Source organism: Hylobates moloch, unplaced genomic scaffold (assembly GCF_009828535.3).
Source record: "Hylobates moloch isolate HMO894 unplaced genomic scaffold, HMol_V3 SCAFFOLD_13, whole genome shotgun sequence".
Classification (NCBI taxonomy): Eukaryota; Metazoa; Chordata; class Mammalia; order Primates; family Hylobatidae; genus Hylobates; species Hylobates moloch.
In genome coordinates this window covers 78,149,704-78,175,383 of record NW_026652288.1, presented here as the reverse complement: position 1 = coordinate 78,175,383, position 25,680 = coordinate 78,149,704, and the positions used below count along the sequence as shown (strand labels likewise).

Genomic DNA, 25,680 nt, shown 5'->3' with positions numbered 1-25,680 from the left:
GTAGAACGTAGTAAAACGAAGTAGAGGTAAAACCCAAGTGCTCTTTATGGAGAGCGATCAATTCTGCCTGGGGCCAGTGTTGGTCACATTTCAGCAGAGCCCTGAAAGCTAAAATCTCTAAAAGGAGGAGGAAGTAGTTCTAGACAGAAGATACAATGTGAGCACCTGCAAAGAAGCTTGAGCACTTACCATGCATTTTTGGAGAGAGGATTTATTTTGGTGTGGCAAGTTTGGGAATACTTCGCAGACATCGTGGGAGTTAAAGCAGTAAAGGGATCTTAGGAGCATATTGACGGCCATTTGTTGAATGTATCACTGTCTGGTCTTGGAAAAATAAAGCATAGAATTGAGATTAAAACAACATTTTTCACAGTGTGATCTTGGACCTCTGGGAGACTCAGATTCTCTCAGGGAATATGGGAGGTCAAAATTATTTTCATCATAATATTAATTTATTGTTTGCTTTCTAACTTTCATTCTCTCAAAAGTGTACAGTGGAGTTTTCTAGAGGCTGCATGATGTGTGTTGTGTGATAACAGCATTGTTCTTATGGCTAAGGGAACGTGTGCTCTTATATTCTTGTGTTTTAATATCTCCCTATAAATATCTAATATGGTAAATATGTATAAAAATACAGATCTATCTATTTGTGTTATATATGTGTACGTGTGTGTGTGTGTGTGTGTGTGTGTGTTCCACATAAAGCTATTTGGATTCTTCAATACTTTTTAAGAATGCAAAGGAATCCCAAGACAAAAAGTTTTCAGAACTGCTGGGTTGGAAATATATGAATTCAAATACTGGACAGACTGCTTAGCCTGTCTGAGCTTTAGTTTGCCAGCTTCTTAAAATGTGTGTGTCTGTGGGGGTGTAGGAATAGTAATGGGAATAGCACGTGCCTCCCTGGCATTGCTCTGTTAGGACTGAAATTTTGGAAGTGTCCTCTTGTCTCCCATGCTGCCAGCCCTGAAAGACTCTTTCAGGTCCCCCATATCACAGAGGGCGAATGTTGCTGCTTTATGACATCTCCTTTTCTTATTAACTTCTTGAGATTCCTTAATCTTTAACAATGTGGCATGCGATGACAAATGTTAGGAAGAATTAGAAAGGGGAGGGTACCCTGAACTGCAGTTTGTCCCTACCCCTGCTTCTCCTCAGGAATGCCCCTTGAGGTGGGAAAGTTGTTTATCCTCCTCCTTCTCTTCTTTGCCATTGCAGTTTCATCTTGTAAACATTTAGCTGCAAGCCTCAGCTTTGGTCCTCACTTCCCTGAAGTCTCCAGAGCTATCTCAACCCACACTTATTTCTCTTTCTGAGCGTTGGTCGCATTTTTTAGTTGTTTTCCCCGTAAAACACTTAACTGAACTTATTTCTCTCTCTTCCTATGTTTTTGGTGTGAGGGGAAGATCCCTTTGTTCCATTTTTGTATTTTCCCACAGCTCCTAACACTGTTCTGAGCACAAAATGAATGCTCGACTAATAGACATGATAAATTATTGCCATTTTTCATCCTAAGTGTAACAGAAAGCAATGCTTTTTCAGCCCATGGTCTCTTGATCTTTGGTTATTTGGCTTGGTGTCTTTCTTGAACATTTTCCCTTTGCTTGAATTTAATGAAAACCTTCCCTTCTGTTGTTATTTCAACATGTTGCCTACACTTTGTTATTTCCTTGTATTTGGACTTCAGTGGGGACCCAATATAATTCCTATATAAAAGGTGCTTGGGACATTTCCATGACTTTTATTTATCTTCCTGTCTTTTGATACCCTTGTATCCTTGTCTAGGAAAGTGGTGTTAAGCCATGCAAAGCCTTTTAAAGGAAATCATATACTTTATTTCACCTGGCAAAGTTTGCCCTGACAGCCAGCAGCAGAACAAGTTGGGACTGGATGAAGGAGTCCCCTGGAATGTACAATTTTGAAAGAATTAAAGCAATCCAATATCCTGGAGGCAGATCTAATGAACCATCTTTGCACTCAGTTCTTAAATGAAGCTTTTTACAAGAAAACAAAACAAAAAAACACTCATGAATTTAGGAAACTTTAAAACGTGTATTTCTAGACATATAAACTAGAATAGATAAAATACTTGTGTTATCACTATGATTCTCATCCTAATGATGTAGGTTTATGTATTTTTGTAAAATAGTGTTTCAGTTTGTTGGGAACCTTGGACACATTTATAATCAAGCTAGACATTTAGGTGTCATCAAATTTTAATAGAGTAAATGGTATTTACAATTTTTCTTATCAAAATAACTTTTTTTGGTAATTGCATGCAAAATGTTACATGATTATTGTAAGAAATTAAAGCAATGCAGTAAAGCTCAAATACAAAACTATTGCTGATATCAACATATTCTAAACATCTTTCTCTGCATAGACTATTTTACATAAATAAGGCTCTGTAACATACTTTTTTATTCAATAATATGTTAGAATATATTTCTTTGCGGCTAAATGTAGAACTACTTTATCATTTTTAAAAGGCAGCATAGTAGCCCGTTGTATATATGTATCGTAATTTACTGATCCATTTCCTTTGATGTAGACTTTACTATTATGATTTTTTAGATAAATACATTTATATTTATGACTATATCTCTTTAGGGTAAATTCTTAGGAGTAAATTTCTAGGCTAAAGGATATGCACTATCAGACAATCTGATAAATCGCCCCCTAGAATCTTACTTTTTTATCCCACTTCTAATCTCTAATATATTAATCACATACTTGGTTACATGAAGACATAGGTCAGATAGTGCTCACCTGGCCTATTCCAAGAGATCTCCTGAGATTCTCTGTGGGGTTTTCATACTCCAGAAGTCTGCTGGCTTTGCAAATTTGAATACTAGACCCTCTTCACTTTATCTGGAGTGATGCTGTTTCTTGAGACTTGATTATTACACTATCTGCAAACTGCCAAATTACTTATTAAAAATGGGGGCTGGTCCAGGTCACAGCCATAGAGTGGTGCCCTTACCTTTGGTTGCTTCAAGATGAACCGACGAGCAAATATTTACCATCATTTTTTTTTTTTTTTGAGATGGAGTCTCGCTCTGTCACCCAGGCTAGAGTGAAGTGGTGCTATCTCGGCTCACTGCAACCTCTGCCTCCTGGGTTCCTGCCTCAACCTCCTGAGTAGCTGGGATTACAGGTGTGCACCACCACGCCTGGCTAATTTTCGCGTTTTTAGTAGAGACAGGGTTTCACCATGTTGGTCAGGCTGGTCTTGAACTCCTGACCTCGTGATCCACCCACCTCGGCTTCCCAAAGTGCTGGGATTACAGGCGTGAGCAACTGCACCCGGCATTATCATCATTTAATTGCAGCTTTTTGTTTCTTTACTGTAACACAATATAAAAATATATCAAAGATAAACACTAAAAAAACTTTCTTGTTAAAAAATTCCATTATGTATACATGTATAGCATCTGTACAAAGTTATTATCTATGCCATCATATTCGAAATTTTATAGTAAACTTTCCACCCTTAACCTTATTTACAATTTATAGTTACCTTATCTTAGATTATTGCAGTCCAAACAGCTCTATGTATACATATGCATATCCAAAAATTATAATAAACATGTTGCCTTCCATTATTGAAAAAATGAGGGATGAGGTATAATTTTCTCATGATAGCATATCTTTTGTCCTCTTTTCTGCACATAATTTTTGGAAATTGAGGGTATTTGGGAACCCAAACAATTCAATTGATGTTTCCCTTGGTAATTGTAAAATTGGAGAAAAGAGGACAGGCTTAAGGGAAATTTATCTCCATTGTACAAGACAGTCTACCTTTTTAGGGCTTACATTTAGTGCAAAATCCATGAGTTTCTTTTTTGAACAGAACCGGATTTACAAAATGAAAATTTTCTCCTTTCCTGCCTCTTTGCTGGGCACCAAGTGACATCCATTCTATTAATACAGTTGTGGTGTTTTTTTTGTTTGTTGGTTTGGTTTTTTTGCTAGCTTAAAGCTGTAATTGGTTGTATGTCAGTTCTGAGGCTGTGTGCTGTGGTCACTTGATGGAAACATAAGAGGTTCCTAGTTTTAGAGGTTATACTAAAACATACATGTACATGCACACATACATGTACGGACAGATACACATTTATTTAATGTGATTAGTTTGGAAGAAATAACATGTTTACGTGTTGAAAAATTCAAAGCAACAAAAAGGTATGTGGCAAATATTTTCTCTTATCCCCCTGCCACTGCCTACTCAGTTTCCTTTCCTGTAGGCAACCAGTTTTACGACTTCCAAAAGCAATGTTTAAGGGCTATTCTACTCTTAAACAAGTGAATATATATTTTTCTTTATATGGACAGTTGATCCTTCAACATCACTGGTTTGAACTGTGAGGGGCCACTTGTATCCGATTTTTTTTTTTTTTCGCTGTGTTGTCCAGGCTGGAGTGTAGTGGCACGATCATGGCTTACTGCAGCCTTGAACTCCTGGCCTCAGGTGACTCTCCTGCCTCAGCTTCCTGAGTAGCTGGGATTACAGGCATAGCCACTGTGCCCAGCTCCACATGGATTTTTAAAAATGAATATATTGGAACTTTTTTTGGATATTTGCAACAATTAAAAAAATACAGATAAATTGCCTAGAAATATGAAAAAATTAAGAAAATATTATACATAGAATGAATGCATAAAAGATATGTATACACTAGCCTATTTTATTAGTTAGTACAATAAAATCTACACAAATATATTATAAAAAGTTAAAATTTATCAAAACTTATGTATCCAAACAGACTTGCAGTCAAGAGAAATGTAAACAAAAAGATAGAGTATTAAATCATAACTGTGTAAAATTAACTGTAGTACAGGCTGGGTGCAGTGGCTCACGCCTGTAATCCCAGCACTTTGGGAGGCTGAGGCGGGCGGATCACGAGGTCAGGAGTCCAAGACCAGCCTGGCCAACATGGTGAAACCCCGTCTCTATTAAAAATACAAAAAAATTAGCCGGGCGTGGTGGTGGGCGCCTGTAATCCCAGCTACTCTGGAGGCTGAGGCAGAGAATTGCTTGAACCTGGGAGCCAGAGCTTGCAGTGACCCAAGATAGCACCACTGCACTCCAGCCTGGGCAACAGAGCAAGACTGTCTCAAAAAAAAAAAAAATTAACTGTAGTACATACTGCACTACTGCAATGATTTCATAGCCACCCCCTGTTGCTGTTGTGGTGAGGTCAAGTATTGCATTTGTTTAAAATGCCACGTGATACTCATCTCCAAATGAGCAGTTGCTCTCTACATTAAATTACCTGTCTCAGTAAAATGTGATCTCTCGAGCTGCTTGCATATTTCTCATCTTGTTTATTGCAGTACCATAAATTTTGAATAATACCATGGAACTCATAAGAAGTGCCACTAGGGATGCTGTAAGTACTACCAAGAAGCAGAGAAAACTCATGACATTGCAAGAAAAAGTTGAGTTGCTTGATATGTACCATAGGTTTAGGTCTGCAGCTGTGGTTGCTTGCCATTTCAATATAAATGAACCCAGCATTAGGACCACCATAAAAAAAGAAAAAGAAATTAATGAAACCATTGCTGTAGTTATACCAGCAGGTGCAAAAACCATATACTTTTTTTGTGAAATACCTTTTTACCTCATATTGAAAATACAGGTCTTATGTGGGTGCAGGTTGCTATAAGAAAGGCATACCTATAGACTAATATGATTAGAGAATGAGAAGTTATTATACAATAGTTTAAAGCAAAAGAAAGGTGAAATATCTGAAGCTGGAGAATTTAATGCCAGCAAAGGATAGTTTGATAACTTTAGAAAAGAATTTGGTATAAAAAATATCAAAATAACAGGAGGAGCAGATTCTGCCAATCAAGAACCTGCAAATGAGTTCCCAGACACCATCAAGGAAATCATTGAGAAGAAAGGATTGCTGCCTGAACAAATTTTTGAGCAGATGAAAATGCCTTGTTCTGGAAAGAAAAATGCCACAAAGGATGTTTATTAATAAAGAAGAGAAGCAAGCATCAGGATTTAAGGCAGGAAGAGATAGGCCAACTCTGCTATTTTATGCAAATGCAGCCAGGTTTATGATCAGGACAGCACTTGTCTATGAAGCTGCTAACCTCTGAGCCTAGAATGGAAAAGACGAACATCAGCTGCTATTCTTTTGGCTGTACAACATGAAGGCCTGGACAATAAGAATGCATTTTCTGAACTGGTTCCTTCAGTACTTTTTCCTTGAAGTCAGGAAGCACCTTACCAGTAAGAGACTGCTTTTTAAAGTCCTTTTGATATTAGACAATGCCCCTGGCCCCACAGAATCTCATGATTTCAACACTAAAGGCATCAAAGTGATCTACTTGCCCCTAAACACAACGTCTCTAAATCAGCCTCTAGACAAGGGGGTCATGAGGACCTTTAAGGCTCATTACACGTGATACTGGTACTTTATGAAAAGGACCGTCAATGCTATGGAAAAGAATCAGAGTAGAGAGAAAGTCCTGAAATCCTGGAAGGATCACACCATTGAAGATGCCATCCATCATTGTTATAGAAAAAGTCATGAGAGCCCTCAAACCTGAAACCATAAATTCCTGCTGAAGAAAATTGTGTCCACATGTTGCACATGACTTCACAGGATCTACAACAGAGCCAATCAAGGAAATCATGAAAGAGACTGTGAACAGGGCAAAAAAGGTGGGAATGGGGAGGAGGTGAAGGGTTTCAAGATATGGATTTTGGGGAAATTCAAGATGTGATAAACACTAAATCAGAGGAATGAACAGAAGATGACTTGATGAAGATCAGTGCTTTCAAACCAGTGACTGAGAAAGAAGACATAGAAGAAGCAGCGCCAGAACACAAATGGACGTTAGACAATAATGGACGTTAGACAATCTGGCAGAAGTGTTCTGATTATTCAAGACTGCTTTTGACTTATTTTATGGCATAGACCTTTCTACAATATGGGCACTGAAACTAAAGCAGATATTGGAAGAGGGATTGGTACTGTTTGGAAACATTTTTAGAGAAAAGAAAAAGCAAAAAGTCAGACAGAAATTACAATATATTTCTATGAAGTTACACCAAGTGTGCCTGCCTCTCCTGACATCCTGCCTCCCCTTCCACCTCCTCCACCTCTTTGGTCTCTGTCACTCCGAGACAGTAAGTCCAACCCTTCCTCTTCCTTCTCCTCAGCCTTCTCAATGTGAAGATGACAGGAATGAAGACCCTTATGATAATTGACTTCCACTCAATAAATAGTAAGTATATTTTCTCTTTCTTATAATTTTCTTAATAACATTTTCTTTTCTCTAGCTTACTTTGTCGTAAGGATACAGTATGTAGTACCTATAACATACAAAATGTGTGTTAATCAACTATGTTATCAGTAAGGTTTCTGGTCAACGGTAGAATATGAGTACTTAAGTTTTTTTGGGATCGACATTATACATGAATTTTTAACTGTGTGGGAGGTAGGTATCTCTAACCCCTGTGTTGTTGCAGGGTAAACTTATTCTTTGGAATAGATATGTAATATTTAATAACTCAATATTTAAGAATATATATTATTTTATAGGCTTTTTTCAAAAATGAGAGCATTTTATATGTACAAACTGCTTTGTACATTGCTTTTATACGTAACAATACATCCTAAAGATAGTTTTATCTCATTACCTAAAGAGTATCCTTGTCCATTTTCACAGTTGCGTAGTATTTCATTGCATGCATATTCCAAACTTTGTTTAAGCATTTAGGTTGGTTCCAGCAGTTTCTGTTACAAATAATGTAGCAGTTTTTCACCTTGTGCTCAGAACTGCAATGATGAGAACATATCTGTAGGATAAATTCCTATAGTTTGAATTATTGGGGCAGAGAATATTTACATCTGTAATCTTGACAAATATTGCCAAATGCTCTCCATAAAGCTACACTAAACCAGCATAGGAGAGGACCCTTTCCTCAGCCTCTCTCATCATCACAGTTGAGACATCAAAACAGTCTCAACTGTTTTGAGAAGTAGATTTTTAGAATAAGAGAATTGGTGGAGTTTTAGAGTCAGGCAGAGTTCTCAGTACTTTACACAGAGTGGGTGATTCAATTCCTCTAAGTTTCAGCTTCCTTATCTATAAAATACTAATTATAATACATCCCTTGTAGAATTTTTGTTAAGAACAAATGATCTTATATATAAAGATACACGAAATAAAGCAAGCGTAAATGCTTAATTAATATTAGTGAAAAAGAGGGAAGTTTTTTTTTTTTCTATTTTTAAAATTTTTCGCCTAGTTCTTATGGGAGTTTGGTAGTTTTGGAATGTTTTGAATCTCTGTTCACTGACTGCAGGCAATGGCTCCTCCCTTCCCTCACACTGCTTAAGCCTTGCTGGCTTCCTTGCTATTCCTTGAATGTGCCAAGGACACTGTGCCTCAGGGCCTTTGCACTGCTGTTTCCTTTGCAGCTCTTTTCACCCAAGTTATCTGGTTGGCTCACTTCTTCATCTCAGTTCTGTCTTTCTACAAATGATTCCTCAGGGAGACCTTCCCAGATTCCCCAATTTTGCTTTTTTTTTTCTGATCTTGTTGCCTCTGTCCCTGGACAAAATGCAAAAGCAGAACTTATTCACTGCTGGATCACCAGTGTCTAGATCTAGGGCCTTGCATATTACAGGTATTCAATACATTCAAACAATGAATTTGAAAGAGCAGATTACCAATTAATTTAAGAAGAGACAAAATCAAATAAGCAAGGTTTATAAATAAAGAATGGCTGCCCTAAAATATTTGAATAATTTGTACCTGTACTCTGAGATATCGTCATTCTCTTCACTTCCCTATTCACTGAAATGTAACTTCTAGAGATTTTCTACAAAACGGAAATAAAGGAAGTAACCTGTTTTATATTATAGGACCATAAACAGCACTAACAAAAAAAAATAAACAGCAATGGAATCAAATATCTCAACCATCTGTTAGCTCGTGGCATTTGCTGCTATAATTTTTGATTCCTGTTTTTTTTTCTTAGACCCAGGACTTGAAATGCACATAAAAGACAACTAAAGTGCCTACTGTTCTTGGAATAGCAATAAGACAATTAGGTGACATGAATACAGCCTCACATATCTTAGAATTGTCTGATTAGCTATGACAGCTTCAGATGAGAGAAACAAAAAGGAGACACATATTCCTAAACAGTTATTAAGTGAAGTACATGAGAGAGAGACTGTTCCCATCAGAACAACGATCTACTGAGGCGGCCCATGTGTCCTGGAGTGTGGTTGTTAGCACTATTTTCACTCTACAGACTGTCAGGGCCCCATCCTCATCAGCTGAGGTCTAGCCTGATAAGAGATAATCAGAAATAAACTGCAAACTTAAAGAGATTTGGTATCATTAAAATGTGGCATAGAAATATGACGCCAAGACTTATTCCTGGGCTTTGTTGCTGATGAAAACAACTTGCCAAAAATAGTTTCCGCTGTAGTGTAATGAATCCATTTTCTTCATCTGCCAAGTAATGTTAAATGCACTCCTCTTTCACTAAACTTTGAATGCCTTTTCCCCTGTATTGTTATTCTTGTATTGGTTAACCAATATTGTCATAGTGAGAGTAGATTCTGGTTAATACTGTTGGGTGTTTGAGACATAGTCAGTTTCAACACATTGTTTTCCTGCAAACTGCACCGTGAGGCCGACTGCCATAAAATGAAATCAGACTGGCTATATGCTGTTGTCATGACTAATTTAGATTTCATGAGAAATTGTTAAATGAGCAGAGAAAGGTGATGAAAACTGATAAATAGTATGTTGGGGCTCAGTCAGGTGGGCAGGGGAAAGAGTATAAAATGGCAAAAAGTGAACATTACTAATTCCTCATTGAATATCTACATTAGATAACAGCGGTGAATTAGATGCTTTGTAATGTGGGTAATGCCCACCCTGAACAGGTAATCAAGTCTTTGAACATGGCTCTTTTATTTCTGTTGGGGAAATAAAAAATACCATCTTTTGGTACTGAGATGGCTAACATATAATAGCTGCTCAGAAAATGCTTTTTAGTACAGCTAGATCAGAAGAATAAGTTCTAGTGTTCTATAGCACTATAAGGTGACTATAGTTAACAACAACTTATTGTATATTTTCAAATAGCTAGAAGAGTGGATTTTGAATGTTTCAACATAAAGAAATAATAAATGTTTAAGGTGATGGATATGCTAATTACCCTGTTTGATCATTATACATTGTGTACGTGTATTGAAATATCACACGGCACCCCATATGTAGTTATTATGTGTCAATTTAAAATAATAAACACAAATCAATCAATCAAAAAATGCTTTTTAATAGAAATAATAAAATCCTTCACAATCTTTAACCTTTTCTTAAAAGACTACTATCAAATTTTTCACACAAGCTTGGAAAATTATACTTTCATGATTTTATCTTTAGTGAATGTAATCCAACTTCCTAAGCACTTCTGTGAGAAATTCACAAGTATAATTCAAAATTTCAATGTGCATCTAAAATCAGGTTTCTTTCTTTCTTTCTTTTTTTTTTTTTAATTCAGAATCTCGCTCTGTCGCCCAGGCTGGAGTGCAGTGGCGCGATCTTGGCTCACTGCAAGCTCTGCCTCCCGGGTTCACGCCATTCTCCTGCCTCAGCCTCCCTAGTAGCTGGGACTACAGGTGCCCGCCACCATGCCTGGCTAATTTTTTGTATTTTTAGTAGAGACGGGGTTTCACTGTGGTCTCTATCTCCTGACCTCGTGATCTGCCCGCCTCGGCCTCTCAAAGTGCTGGGATTACAAGCGTGAGCCACCGTGCCCGGCCCTAAAATCAGGTTTCTAAAATGTAATTGTCTACATTCACTGTCATAGTTGGAGGAAAGCAAGATACTATTTTTCTTAAATTGATTTGAATATGCACAGTGATACAAGCCTAAGTAAGAGGTCAGGCAAATAAAGCTTAGATAGAATAGTAACACTACGTAACTTTTATGGCTTATTTATGGCTATGCCATGCACTGTGGTAAATGCTTTAAAAATATTAGCTTGTTTAAACATCGTAATAATGGTTTGAAGTAGTTACTATGAATATCTCTGGTTTACAGATGAGGAAGTTGAAGCGTAAAGGTAAGTAATGTGCTTGACCTTAATGCCCGAGGTAGAACAATAGTTAGTGAGGCAGCTGACATTCAAACTTAGGCATCCTGACTCCAGATCCAGTGCTCCTAACCACCGTGTATAGTGCACAAACACAATCAAATAGAAACACAGTTAATGACATGGAATGATAATTAATGTGTTGTTACATTATTTCAAAGATCCAGATCATTTGGTCTTAGAAATTACACAGTAGTTTAACAATGGTAATTCAATATTTAAGGTACTTTTGATTTCGCTGAGAGAAAATGTGTAGCATAAATACAGGTTTACTTCATTTAAGAAATTGTCTCACTGAAGTTGTAATTTCAGAAAAAAAGGGCTAAAAGGATCACATGCTCATCATTATCAGTTCTTTGTTGAGATACACATGTTGCTAAATCATGGCCCTTTCTTTCAATTGCTCACCTCCTTTGTACCCCCAGAACTATTTTGTTAGGTGAGAATCTCTTACCTGGACTAGTCCAAAGCCTCCAAATGGTCTTCCCAAAATCCCAGTTTGTTCTCCACATTGCTGCAAGAAGTATCTTTACAAGCCAACTGACAAAAAAAACACTGTATTACTCTTTTCCTTACTAAGAACAATAATAATGTTTTTAGCCTTTTGGATTAATCATTGGCCCCCAATGATAATTGATGAAAGCTGTGGGCCCTCTCCCAGTAAAACTGACTTTATAATTACTCAGTATTCTCTGGAGCTGCTTACCAGAGATTTCTAAAATTCCATCTTCAGCTTGCCTCCTCATTTGATATCCCACCGTATTTGTCCCTTCAAGTACTCTGCACTCAGGCTCCATTAAACTTTGTATTGTTTTTCATTCTTGGAATATTCTCCAAGTACTTTTCTCAGTGAACTGTTAGTTATCTGGTATACTGTGCGGGAATAGAGGAAGACCTTATGATGTGGCTATGTCTAGGATTCAAACCTGTAAGTTTGGGGACATTATTAGCTGATTACAAACTCAATTTCATCATTGGTAAAATAATGGTGGTAACATTATTTCACAGAGTTTTCATGAAGATCAAATGAGATAACAAGTGAAAGGGCTTGGGGTACACCTCGTAATAAATACATGTCTCCATCTTCAATCCCAGACCAGTTATCACCTTCTCTGTGAATCCTGACTTGCCCCTTGCTCCTCCACTCCCTAACCCAATCTGCCACTCCAGCAAGTGGATTTCAGGTTTTCCACTCTGTACTCCCACAGCACCCAAAGGTGATTCCTCTAAACTTGAAACATTGTTTAGCATTTATCTGTTTCTTGTCTGTTTCTTCATCTAGACCAGCAGGTCATAGGACAGGCTGTAAATTTAAATCACCTGTGATGCTCTTTAAAAATCCATTTCCTTGGCCAATTGAATCAGAGTTTCTGGTCTGGTATGCAGTGATGCTTTTTAAAGTTCCCCAGGTGGTTTTAATGTACAGGTGTAGACCATAGACAATAGACTCCTTGAGAGCAGGATTTTGCCAGTGAAGTTCCATTGCCATTATGCAGCCTGGATGTTATGCAAGTGGCTGTAGAATGAATGAATGAATGAATGAATGAATGCATATGGCCAGTCCTGAATATACATTTGATAAACTTCAACCCATTTGATTATGAAAATGCAGCATTTAAATTTAACATATTATTAATACATTTACATTTATACAATGGTAATCGATACCTAAACAGAAAAAGAAATGCTTTAAGCTTTCTTAAAATCTACATATTGCTTTAGAGAACTTCCTACCTATGCATTTATGTGCTTATTATTTTTCTTTCATTATTTTGGTTTCCAAAGTCGTATTAGCTAGGTGGTTTTAACCTATGAATCTCTTAAATATCTTGAGCTGAAATTAGCAGTCCCCTTGCCACTATAAAATTTCTCATTTTTGAACTGCTGTATATAATCCTTTCCCTTCTAGCATTTGTCTTGTTGCCTTCCTCTCAAAGTGTGCATGTAGATTTATATTTAACCTGTGGTCTTTTTTTTTTTTTAGTAACCTATCAATAATTGTGTTTAGCTATAAAAATATACACAGTAGTTTGGGAAAAAAGAAAGCAAAGGACTAATGGCATTAAAAGCACAGCTCTAGTAATTTGTTGAAATTAATATTTTTCATAATGGCTGGTAGAGCTTCTTTTCTGAATGCTAAATGAAAGCTGCTATATTATAAAATGTTTCTTTTCATATAGTAAATAGTGTCAGAGCACCATGACTAGTAAAATCAGCTTTCTCATCTAAATGGGAAAGATTCGTAAGTTTATTTTCAGAATTTGATTTCGGAATGGCCTCTAGACACTAAAGCTGAATGGTGAGTAAGGAAAGCAGATTCCTATCTTCTCTGATAAAGAGGATCATGACTTCATTACCTCAGGTCTAGTCGAAATTGAAATGTTATCAGCTTAATAGAAAGAAAGTCCATTACAAAAATGTGTCTGACTGTTGGGGGATCTTTGGACTAGAAATGCACAGGCTGGATATCTTTATTGAAATATAAATGGTTGATTCTGAGACTATATTTAATTTCTTTAAAATGTTATTTTCTCTTAGGTAATCAGCTCTGATACAGGGTCTACTGTTTCCTTCTGGATGATAGACACTGGGCAGAAAATCAAACAGTTTACTGGTTGCCATGGCAACGCAGAAATCAGCACTATGGCCCTTGATGCAAATGAGACTCGGCTTTTGACTGGCAGCACAGATGGGACTGTAAAGGTGCGAACACAATGATGCTTTTCTATCCAGATATGAGGAGACTAAAATACTATGCCAGAAGACATGGCTATAGATATTCTCATTTTTGCCTTTTTGGTATTGCAAGAAGAGAAATGAGACACGGTAAGAGTGAAATAACTCCAACCATCTAATAACAAAGCTGCTAGAAAAATAAACCTCTGTGGAAAAATGAATAAATAATTTTTCTGAATAAATTATTCAGAATGAAAATATAACTTGGCTTACTCATTTCAGAAAGCCCCTTTTTCAGTGTAGTGAATAGGGACTACTTTGGGGTATACGATGCCTGGATAATTTCATGTGCTTTGGCTAATGTCTCTAGTTTTCTTTTTGAAAGTTGATTAAATGAGAAATCAGGAACACTTAACTAAACTTTAAAAAATGGCATAGATGCAAATTTTTCAAGAAATAAATATTTAAAAGTAAACCTATTTTGTAATTTTAATTTTTGTTATGTGAAATTCAGACAGTAGAAAGAATAATCATAGTCTTATCCATTCTAAACTTACATGATTTTATATTTCTAAGTTTCTTATTCTATAATTATCATATATTTCTTCTGGGAGGAAGGTGCTAATTTCCTTTGCAAAATGGTCAACTTTTCATGAAAAACTAGATACTTGATATCTGAAGTCATGCCCACCAGTGAATCTTCTCTGCTCCCCTCAGATCCCAAGAGTAATGGGTCTTTGATTGGAAATGACTTGTGCCATTTTAAGGCAATAGAAGGTAATTCCCTGAATAAACTTTGAATGTTTCTCAAACCTGCTATAACTGGGTATTAGACTACTTCCCATGGCGTAGTGTATGATACACTCAGTTAAGCTGTAGGGGAGAGTGATGGAAAGCTACCTGGATATGTAGGTAGAACATCCTAGAAGTTTAGGTATTCAGGGAGATTACAAGCTGGTAGTCATTACTGTGGGGAAGGTGCTATGGTGGGTTGAAAAGGGAATCTCTGGAAATCAGTAGAAGTTGGCCTATGAAAAGGTTAATGGAATGAGGTATGGACCGGAGATTTGGGTTTAAGTAAAGTAATCTAGTTTACAGGAGAGCTGATAAGATGTGTGAAGGTACCAGGACAACCATAATCCCAATAATTGAGGTGAAATAAAAGAGAAATAACTGGACCTGGAGTATTAGACAGTGATTCAGGCAAATAGGAAAAGCCAGTATCTCGCTTACCAGTCCTGGGGCGTGAGAATGCACTGAATATTGGAGTGAACAGATTAGGTTCTATTTACGTCTATCTTGGAAAGTAACTGGGTATAGAATCTAGGGTAAGGCTTACCTTGTAGATGCTGCTAAAATATTCCCAGCTAAGGGACTTAGTAGGACCTGGGGACATTCAGATCTTTGCAATAACTACTTGTGGAAATTATTTAAGGTGGACTTGGTAAGAGCCATGTTTAGAGGAAAACATAGTGACATGCATGAAGAGTATGTGTGTACCTCAAGTCTCAACTGGAGCTTTGACAACTTAGAAGTTAATGTGAATTTAGTAGTATAATAACTGCTTCTGAAGGTGCATTTATATTTATCACAAGAGCACAACAGAATTCTGAAGTCTGGCAACTTCTGTGTAGGACACATAAATCAGGGTTGAGTTGCTCTGACCATATTCTGTGAAGAAACAAGAATAAATGACATTTTCCAATCTAATTTATAAATTTAGAATCCAAATTCAGTACCTACATAATCAAAGACTTAAAATTATTATCTTATTCATTATGGCTTTGAACGGTCTATTTTTAAATTAATTAATGTTTTGAATAATTAATGTGTGCATAAAATAAAATTTTTGAAATATAAAATGGATATATAGTGAAAATATATCATCCCTGTTTCCAGCTCCTTCTCTGAGGCTACCACTGTTACTGTTTTCTTGTGCACCTTTCTAGCCACAAGCACCATTTGTTTGTTTATTTTCATTCAGTCATTCTTGTTTGTTTTTAGAGACAGGGTCTCACTATGTTTCCTGAGTTGGTTTCAAACTCCTAGGTTCAAATGATCCTACTGCCTCAGCCTCCTCCTGAGTAGCTGGGATTACAAACACATGCCACTGTGCCTGGCCATTTGTTTCTTGATGGCAGCCTACTATATACATGTTGTTCTGCATTTGCATTTTTCTGTCTTGGATATTGACTCATATAAATGGATACAATAATAATAATGTTAGCTAATATTTATTCCATACTTACTATGAACCAGGCACTATTCTAAGCATTTCATACACACATACACACACACATAAATTGTATATCTATAAGGTTTGTACTCTTATCCAGATTTTTTTTTTTTTTTTTTTTTTTTTTTGAGACAGAGTCTTGCTCTGTCGCCCAGGCTGCAGTGCGGTGGCACGATCTCGGCTCACTGCAAGCTCTGCCTCCCGGGTTCTCGCCATTCTCCTGCCTCAGCCTCCCGAGCAGCTGGGACTACAGACGCCCACCACCACGCCCAGCTAATTTTTTGTATTTTTAGTAGGGGAAACTGAAGCCCAAAGAGTTAAGGCAACTTGTTCAAGCTTCCATAGGCGGTTGAGTTTTGGCAGAGACTAGGAAAATGGAGATGACTCATTCTTCTTTATGGCTACATTATATGCTACTGCATAGATAGTCCTTATTCTGATTGTTCAATTTCTTACTTACTAGTGAGCAATTGCATTGATTCAAATCTTTTGCTTTTTAACAATGCTGCAAGAATATGGTTGAAAATATGTCATTTTACATATATGAATGTATCTGTGGATGATTTTCTAGAAGCTGAATTTTTAAGCCCAATTTTAAGCCAATTTTTAATCCCAATTTTAAGCCAATTTTTAATCATCTGTGGGATGACTTTCTAGAAGCTAAATTTTTAAAGGGTATATGCCTTTTAATAATAATAATTATTTTTTGAGGCAGTCTTGCTCTGTTGCCCAGGCTAGAGTGCAGTGGGATGATCCTGTCTCACTGTAACCGCTGCCTCTCAGGTTAAAGTGATTCTCCTCTCTTAGCCTTCCAAGTAGCTGGGATTACAAGTGTGCGCCACCATGCTCGGCTAATTTTTTTTTTTTTTTTTTTTTTGAGTTGGAGTCTCACTCTGTCGCTCAGGCTGGAGTGCAGTGGCACGATTTCAGCTCACTGCAACCTCTGCATTCTGGGTTCAAGCTATTCTCCTGCTTCAGCCTAGTTGGGCCTACAGGTGCGTGCCACCATGCCTGGCTAATTTTTGTATTTTTAGTAGAGATGGTGTTTCACCATATTGGCCAGGCTGGTCTCAAACTCCTCACCTTGTGATCCTCCCGCCTAAGCCTCCCAAAGTGTTGGGATTACAGGCATGAGCCACTGCATCCGGCCCCACCTAATTTTTGTAATTTTAGTGGAGACAGGATTTCACCATGTTGGCCAGGCTGGTCTCAAACTCCTGACCTCAGGTGATCTGCCTGCCTCAGCCTCCCTAAAAGCTGTGATTACAGGCATGAGCCATGGTGCCTGGCCTGCATTTTAATTTTGATAGCACCAATGTGACCTCTGTGCATGATGTGCCAACAAGGTTTCATAGTAGGGCTTAGTTTTAACTGCTACTAATCTAATGATGCTCTCTCTTAAAGTATGCCTATTGGGCTTAAGTTTTCACTCCACTGTCTGAGTAGGTAAACCAGAACTGCTTGTGCCCTCTTGAGGACGGGGTCTGGCACCCACCATCAACAGGAGGTTTTATCAGTAGAGGATGAGAAATCTAGTGATGACTGTTTCAGGTTCTGTATCAGCTGTTTAATCCTCCAAGCATCCCTGAGGAGTAAAGTTCCTGTGTCACAGATAAGGAAGCAGAAATTTAGACATAGTGAAAACTTCAGGATGTCAACAGATTCCAGAATGGTTTTCTTCATGATTTTATATTGTCTCTCCATTTAGAATACATATTAACTTACAGTATTTGAAGAACTATTATTAGAATAGATTGATAGAGTTACAAATAGAGTCATGAACTGTCTAGCAACATCAGTTAACAACAGACTGCATATACGATGGTGGTCCCTTAAGATTATAATACCATATTTCTACTGTATCTTTTCTATGTTTAGATGCACAAATACTTGCCATTGTATTACAATTGTTGACAGTATTCAGTACAGTAACATGCTGTGCAGTTTTGTAGCCTAGGAGCAATAGGCTATACCATATAGTCTAGGTGTGTAGTAGACTCTATCATTTAGGTTTGTATAAGTACACTGTATGATACTGGCACAATGGTAAAATCACCCAATGATGCATTTCTCAGAATGTATCCTGTTAAGTGATGCATGACTTTATATAGGAAAAAAAGTCAGTTTCTCCTACCATCACGCTGAATACAATACACACCTCTGGTCACCAAAATGTGTGTAGAGATTTTTCCCACACACCAATTCTGTGGTAGATTTTCCAGAGGACACCAGTTGGGTGTCCTCCAATTCAATTCTATTCTGACACTATGTACTTGGAGATAGAGTCAGATCCCGTAGGTTGAGGGCTCAGTCCCACAAGTCTGCTTCTTCCTTTAGATGCCAGTCACAAGCACATGTTGTAACTTGTGCTTCTGACTGACGGGCTGTAAATCAGCATTGTTGTGACCCTCTCCTTGCATCTGATTAATTTGCTAGAGTGGCTTACAGAACTCAAGGAAACACTTGACTTACTTGTTTTCATTAATTATAAATGATATTACAAAGGATACAGATGAACAGACAGATGGAAGAGATGCATAATACAAGGCATGTGGACACAGCCCTTCCATACTGGGCTTTTCACCCACCAGCAACCTCCACATATGTTCAGCTGTCTAGAATCTCTTCAACTCCCATACTTTTGGGTTTTTATGGAGGCTGCATTACACAGGGATGATTGATGAGCCCATCTCCATCACTGACCACTGGAGATGGGCTCAACTTTAAACTTCTCTGCTCCCTAGGGGTTTCGGGGTGGGGCTGAAATTTCCACCTTCTAATTATGCCTTGGCGTTTCTTGAGACCGGCCCCCACCCTGAAGCTATTTAGGGGTCCCCAGCCTGGAGTCATGTCATTAGCATACTAAATACTATCTTATCATTAGAGAAAGAGTCTGAGGGTTTTAAAAGTTATTGTGCCGAGAAATGGGGATGAAGACCAAGTAGATATTTCACAATATTATGAGAATAATACAGTGGCAAAATTCAATGATGAGTTGATTTTCTTTAATGATTACATGTCCTAAATGAATTAATCCTGGTTCAGAATATCAACACAAAAGTTTACCTTCCTGTCTCAAAGGTGGTTTTAATTTTTCTCTTAAAGATATGGGACTTCAATGGATATTGTTACCATACACTAAATGTTGGGCAAGATGGAACTGTGGATATTTCACAAATCCTCATTCTTCAGAAGACAATACTGGTTACAGGCTGGGAGAGGTATGATTATGCCTCATGGAAAACTATAGGAAGGTAAAAAGGAGAATGTTTTTATTTTAATTGAAATCTAAAAGAAAAAAGAACATAAAAATCTTGGTTGACTCTGTGTCATTAAAACTTGCTGGTGACCTAGGTGAGTGATACCCTAGTTGGAATTGACTGAATGCTTAGTGAATAAAATATTAGAAGACTGCATAGCTTGAGTGGCTTTGAGAATTGTTAGGTTTTCTTCTGGCTTTGGAAATTTTTCTTTCTTTAACCATTTCAGATGGGGATGTATTACCACTTCCTAGGTTCCAAAAGTTTCCCAAATTTTATAGTCAATAAATTCTTAACTTGTAAATTACATTCCTTCAACTGTAAAGGAAACTCATTACCTCTTTTCTCATGACTTATTTTCAATTGCAACACAAGAGGGAAATAGCCAAATGAGTCCTGTGATAGCTCCTCCTTTCTATCAGTGCAGATAAGGGCTTTTCAAAAGGCACTTACTCTTCTCGAGGAGCATTTCTTCCATTTCATTGAAAGGAAAATTACTTTTCTTTTATTTTTTCTCCCTGACAGAACTGAGGATCATAAACAGTTCTGTGGCACTGTATAAGCAGTAGGAAAATTAAAGTGTGATACGTTTTGAAAATATATTATCCATTAATTCATCAGTTTACAAAATATTGCTCTAATAGGTAATCATCCAACGTTATTCACTATAGAATTATGACCTTAATGCTTTGAAGCTCGGATTAAATCAGACTTTATACCTAGAAAACCAGCAGTATATATTTGGGGATTTTTATCAATCACAGGGAAGAGTTTTTTCTAATGCAAATGTGCAAATGCAGACCAGCAAACATAGTGCCACACACTGCCTTATTTTTAGGAGTAATTTGACAATAAGAAAGTAAGTATAGCCAGATTATTCTACTTGATATTAAGAGCTAATTCAATCATCCTCATCTGTGAAGGACAAGACTTCTTCACATCTCTGAAAGGATTCATGATCCATTATCAACCCACAACCACTCCAAAGTCTATGATCTAATGATCTCTATAATTAGAAAATGGCAATGAATAAGTTTAGCTCTCTACCATGTGCGGTGTCCAGCTGATCCAATTTAAGTTTTAAACATAACAAGAAGAAATTTTTTTAAATAATCAATTCAAGTCAGAACTTGGCAATGCCATTTCCTTAATTTATTTTTAGATATCCATAGTTAGGAATTAGCATCAACTGTCAGATTTTTTTGATTGCTTACAAGGGAAAATTGGAAAGATTAGATGTAGAGTCACCTAAAAGTGGTTTAAAGGAACATCTATTATTCTATCTATGTTGGTGGGTGGTACTTTCTATAATTTGGGGAAGAAGCTTTGGAAAAACTGGTATGAGAGTAGGAAAAATTATCACTTTTTCCATCTTCCTTCATCTTTTCCATTATCCTCAAGGTTGTCAGGACTTGGACACCTTAGTTGAAATTGAAAATTGAATTAATACATTCTGTTATATTATTTCACTTTTATATTGCTGAGTTTAAAAATTATATATTCTAAATCAGAGGCTTTATGTTAAGATAGATTTTACAGGATCTAAGACAGGATTCTTTTTACCAGGGGGCATTTAACAAAAGAGGCAAGAGGGCAGGAAACTGTTCAGTTATAGTTAGAGGAACATGGACCATTAAGCCAACTCCTTAATAGTTTAGTGATTAGAGAAGAAATAACTGGAAGATTGACAGTCGTCTTATTAAGCTTTCTTCAATACCTTGTTTTAGAGTCTATTAGGTTAAGTTGTAACTTTTACTTCAGATTTTATCCAAATGCAGAGATTGGTTCAATAATTATGTGCAGGATGGAAAGGTGATTACATTTTTGAGTAAAGTACTTAAATATGCCATCTGATTTATTTTATTTACAGTGCTGTGTAGCATTAGCCACTTTATACACATTATCTAATTTAATCCTTAGCATCATCTTGGAAGGTAGGCAATATTTTATAGGTACCTCAAATATCTGTCTTCAGGTCTTATTTCTCTAAGCTCAGTCATCCATTTGCTTGCTGTATGAGTCTGACTGCAATCTCAAATTCAACATGTTCTCAACTGAAATAATTATTTATCTCCTTTCCAAAACGTTCTTTTTCTCTTTTATTTGGAACTTTAATTAATTGCCAGAGACCCAGTCATCCACTCTGGTTCTCCCTCTTCACACACGACAAAGAAGTCACTAAGACATATCTGTTTTATGCTCTAAACATTTCTTAAACCTGCTCCTATAAATTGTACAATGGTATTAGTATAATTCAGAGTATAATTTCCACTTGGATGAATGCCACAGCCTTCTAACTTGTCCTTTGTCCTCCTAATGCCCACCTCTCACTTCTTAAATAGATTCTGCTCACTTTAGCTACAGGGATTTCTTTCTCCAATGAATTCTATGTTATGTCCTTGCTTAAAACCTTTCAGAGTGTCTACAAAATAAATCTAAGCCCTTTCTGACCTGGACCTATTCTTTCATTTTCTAGTTTCATTTTCTCCCATTTTCTGTATATTCTAAACTCTATCAAATAGCAGCTTGCTTAGGGTGTTCACATACAAACCATACTGTTTCACACCCTTATGGCTTTATTCTCTCCTCTTATCTAGAAATCCCTCTGAAACTTTTTTTCATTTGGCTAACATTTATTCCTATTTGAAGACTCGTTCAGATATCTTCTCTGCCAGGACATTTCTCTTAACTCTCAGTATAGAAGACAGAATGTCCCCATTTTGTCTTTGTGCTCTCTAGTTTCTTGCATTTTCTTTAATAGGGATATTTGTGTATGTGTGCATTCCTGGAGCTTACTAGATACTTGGTGATATTTGTTGAGTGACTTAATAAATGTTAGTTGAATAGACAGGGAAACTAAGGATTAGAGAGATTAATTACTCACAGTCACATTCCTAGTGAGAGGCAAGCAGCACAGGTACGAAAATATATTATATTCTCTCTTCACAATGAATCAGAAGTCTAAGTATTAGCAACCCTTTTTTACAAGGGAGGCTACCGAAGCTTGAAGAGGTTGGGTAGCTCGGCCAAGGTGACAGTAGGCCGCTGAGTTAGAATTCTGTGCCAAAGTCAACACTGTTTCTACCACTCCTGGGTAGGACTGATTGCAAATGGAGTCATCACACCATAAGACAGCAATTATACATTTTAAATCAAATGATTAATTGAACATTTTGTCATTTTAATTGAAGCTAATGAATCAGTACATATGAAGAAACACACAAAAAGACATGTGTTAGCAACTTAACAACAACTCAGATATATAGCTTACTCTCTTTTTTCTCCTTTCCTTCCCATATATATTTTTAAATTGCACCTAGGTTGAAAGTCCTGTGTTAGAAACTACAAGTAGGCTGAATGTAAAGAATCACGATTCCTGTTTCAAAGGCATCCACTTTTTTATGGATGGCAGGTCAATACATACAAGGCAGAATATGGTAAATATGAATGTTTGGGTCTAAGCAAAATGAACTAGAGAGCACATGTTAGCTATTTAGGAATACAGTCATTCATATCTAGAGAATTTTTCTGTCGGTAAAAAAGTCCCAAATTTAGAACCATAGAAATGTGTTTCTCATTATTTTAAGCAAAATATACTTAGAAACTAAGTTGTGAGTTGGCATAGAGTCAATTCAAAAATACCTGGTTGAATCTGTGGCCATATTTATGTTGCTAAAATTAAATGACTAGATAATCAGTTAACTTTGCATTTGTTCAAAGTAGGCATATAATATGTATAGTTCCAGTAAAATTAAATAAATTAAGAATTTAAGATTTTATCCTGCCTCCAAAATCTATGATTTTAAAATATATTTAAAGCTCTCTCTCTCTCAAATAAAAAAAAAAAGCCTCTTAGTTTCCCTGATTTTAATTTTCTCTTTTCTATAAAGGAGAAATCTCTGTGTTTTTCTCTCTAGCTTTATTCAGGAATAATTGACAAATAAAAATTGTATATATTTACAGTATACAAGGTGATGTCTTGATATTTGTATACATCTTGAAATGATTAAATCAAACTAATTAACATATCCATCACCTTATATATTTATTGCTTTCTTTTGTGAGAAATTTGTTTATGAAGGTTTTATCTCCTTAAAAGTCTAGACATACACACATACTAAAAAGAGAATCTTTTGAGTGAACTCCCATTCACAATTGCTTCAAAGAGAATAAAATACCTAGGAATCCATCTTACAAGGGATGTGAAGGACCTCTTCAAGAAGAACTACAAACCACCGCTCAACAAAATAAAAGAGGACACAAACAAATGGAAGAACATTCCATGCTCATGGATAGGAAGAATCAATATTTTGAAAATGGCCATACTGCCCAAGGTAATTTATAGATTCAATGCCCTCCCCCATCAAGCTACCAATGACTTTCTTCACAGAATTGGAAAAAACTACTTTAAAGTTCATATGGAACCAAAAAAGAACCCGCATTGCCAAGACAATCCTAAGCAAAAAGAGCAAAGCTGGAGACATCACACTACCTGACTTCAAACTATACTACAAGGCTACAGTAACCAAAACAGCATGGTACTGGTATCAAAACAGAGATATAGACCAATGGGACAGAACAGAGCCCTCGGAAATAATACCACTCATCTACAACCATCTGATCTTTGACAAACCTGACAAAAATAAGCAATGGGGAAAGGATTCCCTATTTAATAAATGGTGCTGGGTAAACTGGCTAGCCATATGTAGAAAGCTGAAATGGGATCCCTTCCTTACACCTTATACAAAAATTAATTCAAGATGGATTAAAGACTTACATGTTAGACCTAAAAGCATAAACATCCTAGAAGAAAACCTAGGCAATACCATTCAGGACATAGGCATGGGCAAGGACTTCATGACCAAAACACCAAAAGCAATGGCAACAAAAGCCAAAATTGACAAATGGGATCTAATTAAACTAAAGAGCTTCTGCATAGCAAAAGAAACTACCATCAGAGTGAACAGACAACCTACAGAATGGGAGAAAATTTTTACAATCTACCCATATCCAGAATCTATGAAGAACTTAAACAAATTTACAAGAAAAAATCAAATAACCCCATCAAAAAGTGGGCAAAGGATATGAACAGACACTTCTCAAAAGAAGACATTTATGCAGCCAACAGACACATGAAAAAATGCTCATCATCACTGGCCATCAGAGAAATGCAAATCAAAACCACAATGAGATACCATCTCACACCAGTTAGAATGACTATCATTAAAAAGTCAGGAAACAACAGGTGCTGGAGAGGATGTGGAGAAATAGGAACACTTTTACACTGTTGGTGGGACTGTAAACTTGTTCAACCATTGTGGAAGACAGTGTGGTGATTCCTCAAGGATCTAGAACTAGAAATACCATTTGACCCAGCCATCCCATTACTGGGCATATACCCAATGGATTATAAATCATGCTGCTATGAAGACACATGCACATGTATGTTTATTATGGCACTATGCACAATAGCAAAGACTTGGAACCAACCCAAATGTCCAACAATGATAGACTGGATTAAGAAAATGTGGCACATATACACCATGGAATACTATGCAGCCATAAAAAAGGATGAGTTCATGTCCCTTGTAGGGACATGGATGAAGCTGGAAACCATCATTCTGAGCAAACTATTGCAAGGACGGAAAACCAAACACCGCATGTTCTTACTCAGGTGGGAATTGAACAATGAGAACACTTGGACACAGGGTGGGGAATATCACACACTGGGGCCTGTTGTGGGGTGGGGGAAGGGGGGAGGGATAGCATTAGGAGATATACCTAATGTAAATGATGAGTTAACAGGTGCAGCACACCAACATGGCACATGTATACATATGTAACAAACCTGCACGTTGTGCACATGTACCATAGAACTTAAAGTATAATAATAATTAAAATAAAGTAAAATAAATATCATTGCAACTTTAGTTACATCTTTTCCCTGTGAGCCTGGAAAGATAAGATGCTGGTATCATACTTGAGCTCAATTAACATTTTTATAGTGTGTAGATATGATCGATATTAATACATTATAATGAAATAGACTACTTAGAGTTAGCAACAAACTGTTGAGATGGTGGTATTGATGAAATATCTCTGCCCATTGCAGGAGAGTTGTAGCAATCCACTCATATGGTGATTACCCCTTTTGACAAAAGAAAATATCTTCATATTTCTTCATTTTAAGTCAAAGCATAAATGTAGGCAGAAATGTTTTTAACTAACATGACTATGGTAATCTATGTGCCATTATCTAATTGCTCACAGAAATCAAATTGTACAAGTGCCGAGGAACCTGAATCCAGTCTTGAGCTGTCAGTGGAGAATGTCAGTTATTTCAGTAAATTGCCCCATTAGTG

General features: G+C 36.8%; 1 protein-coding gene across 2 annotated transcripts in view; it reads left to right on the top strand.

Moving 5' to 3' along the window:
* The window catches only part of WDR49 (WD repeat domain 49), a 175,437-nt gene that overhangs the window by 81,986 nt on the left and 67,771 nt on the right, over nucleotides 1-25,680 (top strand). Inside the window, exons 9-10 of one of the 2 annotated variants that reach the window (XM_032173951.1) lie at nucleotides 13,685-13,849; nucleotides 19,164-19,279. In XM_032173951.1, the coding sequence (XP_032029842.1) occupies nucleotides 13,685-13,849; nucleotides 19,164-19,279 (281 nt within the window). Of the gene's footprint in view, nucleotides 1-13,684; nucleotides 13,850-19,163; nucleotides 19,313-25,680 lie in introns of both variants that reach the window. The other variant, XM_032173950.1, reaches the window with a different exon arrangement.